Source organism: Gastrolobium bilobum, unplaced genomic scaffold, assembly GCF_033153095.1.
Source record: "Gastrolobium bilobum isolate Gb01-03AN ecotype WA unplaced genomic scaffold, APGP_CSIRO_Gbil_v1 utg28277, whole genome shotgun sequence".
Lineage (NCBI taxonomy): Eukaryota > Viridiplantae > Streptophyta > Magnoliopsida > Fabales > Fabaceae > Gastrolobium > Gastrolobium bilobum.
Window position 1 is genome coordinate 44,854 of NW_026899946.1, and position 5,344 is coordinate 50,197.

A 5,344-nucleotide genomic window follows, 5' to 3' on the forward strand; every position below is an offset into this window, starting at 1 on the left:
TAATGTCTTTAATATTATAAAAGATAAAATTATTTTCTATATACATCCAAATATATGAGTTTCATATTTTTTTTATCTTCACGTGACTTTCCGTAGATCCTACATACTTATATCAGGTTAGTTTGATATTGATTATTGATTGATGAATCAACATGCACAATAAATTTCTCAATTAATAATCTGTACGGTCCTCAATTTGTTCACGTGATGTTGTACGATTCTGTGATACTCAAGCCACTCATGGCCCAGTACAAATTGACCATGTAGTCTTACATGAAAGACATAAGATTTTTTGAGGCATTTCAGCAACCTCAGTTTCTCTGTTCCTCTTCTGATTCAGCAAATCTGAAAATGAGAAACATTTCAAATGCAACATGCTTCATTTTCTTTGTTTTTTTAGTAGCACTTGGTGTTGAATGCCGTTCTCTTCGCACCAGTGTTTCTGAGTATGTTTCTGATGGACTTGATGATGTTCAAGTCCAAGACTCTTACATACAACTCAAAGACCAAAGTGTTGAATCTTCTGCTGGGAAGTACTGTGAACAAATGTATGGCTTCTTGCCATGTTCTAATAACATTTTTGGTCATCTCTTCCTCATTTTGGTTTATGAGTACTTGTTATTCCATGGAGAGTCATATTTGGCTGCTGGAGGTGAGCAAATCTTCAAGATTCTTGGTCCAGGTGTTTTTGGAGCAAGTGCTTTTGATATTCTTGGTGCTCTTCCCGAGTCCTTAATTCTTGTTGGTATGCTACTGCTCTTAAAAAAAAAACTTTTTTTTTTCTCTCCCTTTATGTTTCTTTCTACTTTCAAAGGTTTTAACGGTAAAATTTTAACTCAAAACCTTAAGGCGTTAAGGGTCTTTTTAATTATTTATATTATTCTTTAACACACTTCTTCGCGCAAGAGTCCTTCTTTGAGCTTGAAGCGAGATATTGCACAGGCTCAACTTTTTATTTATATTTTTTATTTTTTATTTAATTTTAGTTGAAAGTAGAAAGCGGTGAAGATCGAATTTGTGATATTGTGGTTATTGAAGTTCTGATACCATGTAAAGAATCACTTCAACTCTCAAAATCTTAAGGTGTTGAGTAAATTTTTTTTAATAATTTATATTATTCTCTAATATTAACTGTGTATGGTTATATTAACTTAATATATATATATATATATATATATATATATTTCCGTGGGTTGTAATATCTAGGTAGCATTTACTATATACAGACTCTATCCTAATCATTTGTGTGGTTCTTGTTTTATCAGTTACTGGACTTTCCAGCGATGCTGAGAGAGCACAAGAGTATGCTTCGACTGGAGTTGGTTTGTTGGCTGGATCATCTATCTTGCTTCTGACAGTAGTGTGGGGAACCTGTGTTATAGTTGGCAAGCAAAAGTTGAAAAATGAAACTAATTCTGATGGCTCAAATTCGTCAAATGGAAGAATAAAAGAATCATTGCCTGGTCTGCTCTTGATTCTCTCCTAAGTATTTGAGTCCCTTAATAATTAATTATTAAGAAAAAAAAGTACATGTTTCAAATACAAACTAATGGACATCATAAGAAAACCTTTTGCAGTTGATACTTGTTTTTTGAATTAGTATTAAGTACCTTAACTCCTTTGTAGTTGTTTGGTGTTTAATGTATAGCTCATTCCTTTCATTTAATGCCTTTTTTTTTTCTTATGGATTTATAGGTTATGGCATTACTATGGATGTAGACACTAGAAAGATGGCAAGAATCATGGTTTTCTCTGTTATACCACTTGTCATAATGCAGATTCCCAATTTATTCCATCTCTCCTCTACACCACGCAATGTGGCCTTGATGATAGCTCTTATGGTTGCTGTGGCTTTTCTCATCTCATACTTCATTTACCAGGTTTCTCAACCAACACTTTCTATTTTCCTTTAAGTTGATCCTTAAAATCCCCTTTGTCTAATTCTATAATAATTTGGAATTAATTTCCTAGGCTAATTGAGTTATAATTGAAAAACTTTAGAGAGAATTTGAGAAATGTAAAGAACCTTGGGATACACCACCCCAAAAGCTAACTCTAAGGGTGAGAGTGTCCAAGGTAAACCAAAAGTGGAAGCACAAAAGGTAAACCAAAGATTAGGCCTGTCGCATAATTCACGCTTCAAGCCAAGAGGGCTCTTGTGTGAGGGGCGTGTTGAGATATGTAGTCCCACATTGGTTGAATGAGCAACTAATGTGGAGTTTATAAGGCCTTGGGCATTCCCACCCTTTGAGCTAGCTTTTGGAGTGGTGTATCCAAGGTTCTTTACAAGAAATGACTATGGTACATTGGTACTTCTAGTTAAAGTGAAATTTGCTAGATATTTTAAGAAGGGGTGAAACATACCCCTCTTTCCATTAGGTTGTAGACTTTTTGGCTTATCTTATTTGATTTTTTTTTTTCTCAATGCAAAATTTCTTTCTTATTTTTTCTCCAACGACTCTGCAGATCTTTAAACCTCAGATAGAGAAAACAAGACTAGAATACATAAAACATGATGATTTAATATTAAGAATTTTTCAAAGAGTTGAAAAGCAAACTCTGCAAAAGATCCTGACCGAGGATGGGACTCCAAATGTAACTGCCATAAGTGGGTGAGTGAGATTTCATGAAACATTTCTCAAATTATTTAGTAACCATTTGCCAAGTTTTTTGAACTTTAATTGTGCAGTGTACATAACCAAATAATATTCCATCATATATGCAGGTTATATAATGAAATCAGTCAACATGGGGGCAAGGATTTATTAGCTTCTGAAGTAAAAGAGCTATTGCTTGGGAACAAATTAACTGACACAGATATCAAAGAGGAACAAATAGCAGACATGTTAAAAGTTTTTGACCGAAATGGTGACCAAATTATAACCAAGGAAGAGTTTGTCACTGGCTTAACAGAATACATTAACCAAACAAAGCATGCTCTTGATAGACAGTACCTCCCGAAAGAATCTATGAACAAATTGTATCAGGTATGCAATGCAACAAGTGACATGATTGCCACACATTATATCAATGATAATTTCCTTATGCAATCTAAAACTATTCAAAAAAATGGAGGGTTTTACTAAGTAGATTCCTTATTGTATTCTTTCCTTGTTGTATTCTGAACAGACTTTTATCAAGCCATGGATTGAAAATGCAAGAAAAGAACGTGAATTAAAGGGGCATCTTATATCTGATGTCTTAAAGCATGCTCAGAATGATATGGTTGGCAGGCTGCTCAAAGATGATGGCACACCTGATAAAACTGCTATTAGAAGGTTCACATATTGATCTTTGTTTGTCATATATAGTACACCTTAATTGGATGTTCACTGACTTCAACTATGTAGCAGGAACCAAATATCATAATCATAAAATCCACTCCCCGTTAAACTCCAACTAATGAGGATAGGGATGAGGGCTCCTTGTACACAACCTTATCTTTGCATATTTGCAAAGAAGCTGTTTCGTGAATTTGAACCATTGAGCTTTCAGTCACAAATGAGTAGGTTTTAACCAAATATCATAATCATAGACATTAAATATTAAAGAATCCAAACTTAGTAAGATTCTGTTGTCTATTAATGACACAACAAATTCCCCTTTATGTTTTTTACTATTTTTGCCTGTTCTCATGCATGGCCACTGTGATGCAACAGGTTGTTTGAGGAAGTAGATAGCAATGGGGATAACCATGTTTCGAGATCCGAGTTAGAAAAAGTAGTCAAGGAAATCCACTTCAGTAAGGCTGTAGATGCAAAGGAGGCAGTTGCAAAACTTGTTCAAGATCTTGATATCAACAAAGACAATGAAATTAGTGAGAGTGAATTTGTTGAAGGTTTTACAGAATGGATAAACTCAAATTCCTCTCAAGCTGCTAAAGAGAAATCTTCTTCTCATGGAACTCATCAAGTATTTCCACTATTCCTTTACTCGTAAAACTTACCATTTTCAACATTTCTCATTTTTTTAATATAAACTCACACATGGTCTATAAAATGATTGTGTATTAGACCTGGGAAGATGTTGAAAAGGTAATTGAAGAGAATCAAACCAAAGGAGTATCTGCATGGTTGACAGCTATTGCATATGTGGTGTTGGGAATTACTATGCTATCTCTTCTTGCAGAGCCTCTAATAGCAAGTGTACAAAAATTCTCTGAAGATGCTGGAATTTCATCATTTTTCGTCTCATTTATTTTAGTCCCTATGGCTACAAATTTTAGAGAAGCAACCTCAGCAATCAAAGAAGCTAGCCATAAGAAGAGCAGTAATACTTCTCACACAATGTATGAGGTTAGTGATCTTCCTATGCCAATTTCACTTCACTATTCTCTAACTAGATAATCATATGAAAAGTTGGGTCAATGCAGATTTATGGAGCAGTGTTCATGAACAACATTCTTGGCTTTGTGGTGATATCTGTTCTTATATATGTGAGAGATATCACTTGGGAATTCTCAGCTGATGTGCTAGTTGTGGCAATTGTTTGTGCTGTAATGGGCCTCACTGCTAGTTCTCGCACAACTCTTCCTCTTTGGACATGCTTCCCTGCATACCTCATGTACCTAATATCATTGCTTTTGGTTTTTGTTCTCAAAGATGTTCTCAATTATGTGTAGTCACATCAGAAAATGTTATGTGGTCCTGCATAGTGCAGAATATATTATGAATTCTAATGGTATCTTTGATGCCTAATATCAATAGAGTATGAAGACTCATTTTTTTACTCTTTTTTTTTTTATCTATTGCAGCAATTGTACATGCTTGTATACCATGATAATATTAACCGTCCAAGCCAGGTTGAGTTCTAAAGTTCATGTCTTTATTTTATTTTCATTTTTTTATCTTTGTAAATAATTTTTTTTTTTGGTAAACAAAAGGCCTAAGCCCAACAGAAAACAATAGACAAACAAACTAAATCCTAAACACCATTGTCCTAGACCTACCGAAAGCAGTTAAATCGCCAAAGAGCAAATGCTGAATACCAGGGGGAGGAACCCGCCAGATTTTAAACGGGATGAGATCTTTCATATCCAGAATAGAATTAGCCATCCAATCTGCATAAACATTCCCTTCTCTATAGGTATGCATGAGGTTAACTGACCAGTTTCTATTTATCCATGTCCGTATGCGAGCTATCAAATGACACTCACGGACTGCTTCACCATTCTTGGTAAGCACAGTGATCGCACTAGATGAGTCACTTTCAATAATTATGTTGCGATACCCCTCTCTCAAAGCCAACTCCAATCCCCGAAGGACACCCCAAAGCTCTGCCTTGAAAGGAGAACAAGAGCCCAATCTATATGAAAAGCCCCCCTGTCTACCTCCCTTGAGAATTA

General features: G+C 35.0%; 1 protein-coding gene across 2 annotated transcripts; it reads left to right on the forward strand.

The window, feature by feature from the left end:
- Positions 1–258: 258 nt before the first annotated feature.
- LOC133294318 (sodium/calcium exchanger NCL-like) lies at positions 259–4,797 on the forward strand. 2 transcript variants are annotated; one of them, XM_061492973.1, is made up of 9 exons: positions 259–745; positions 1,266–1,463; positions 1,696–1,880; positions 2,467–2,612; positions 2,726–2,987; positions 3,130–3,278; positions 3,660–3,912; positions 4,014–4,295; positions 4,373–4,797. In XM_061492973.1, the coding sequence occupies exons 1-9, from the start codon at positions 274–276 to the stop codon at positions 4,619–4,621; spliced, it is 2,196 nt and encodes a 731-aa protein (XP_061348957.1). In that variant the 5' UTR covers positions 259–273; the 3' UTR covers positions 4,622–4,797. The 2 variants fall into 2 exon arrangements, with proteins under 2 accessions (XP_061348957.1, XP_061348958.1); XM_061492974.1 differs by having other exon boundaries at positions 4,014–4,288; positions 4,373–4,539.
- Positions 4,798–5,344: the final 547 nt, after the last annotated feature.

What these genes read in the sequence shown, in the direction of transcription:
- LOC133294318 (XM_061492973.1), top strand. Translation starts at nt 274, where the DNA reads ATGAAAGACATAAGATTTTTTGAGGCATTTCAGCAACCTCAGTTTCTC. An exon ending in AATAAAAGAATCATTGCCTG is followed by an intron (nt 1,464 to 1,695) that starts GTCTGCTCTTGA and finishes ATGGATTTATAG; the next exon opens with GTTATGGCATTACTATGGAT. An exon ending in CTATGAACAAATTGTATCAG is followed by an intron (nt 2,988 to 3,129) that starts GTATGCAATGCA and finishes TATTCTGAACAG; the next exon opens with ACTTTTATCAAGCCATGGAT.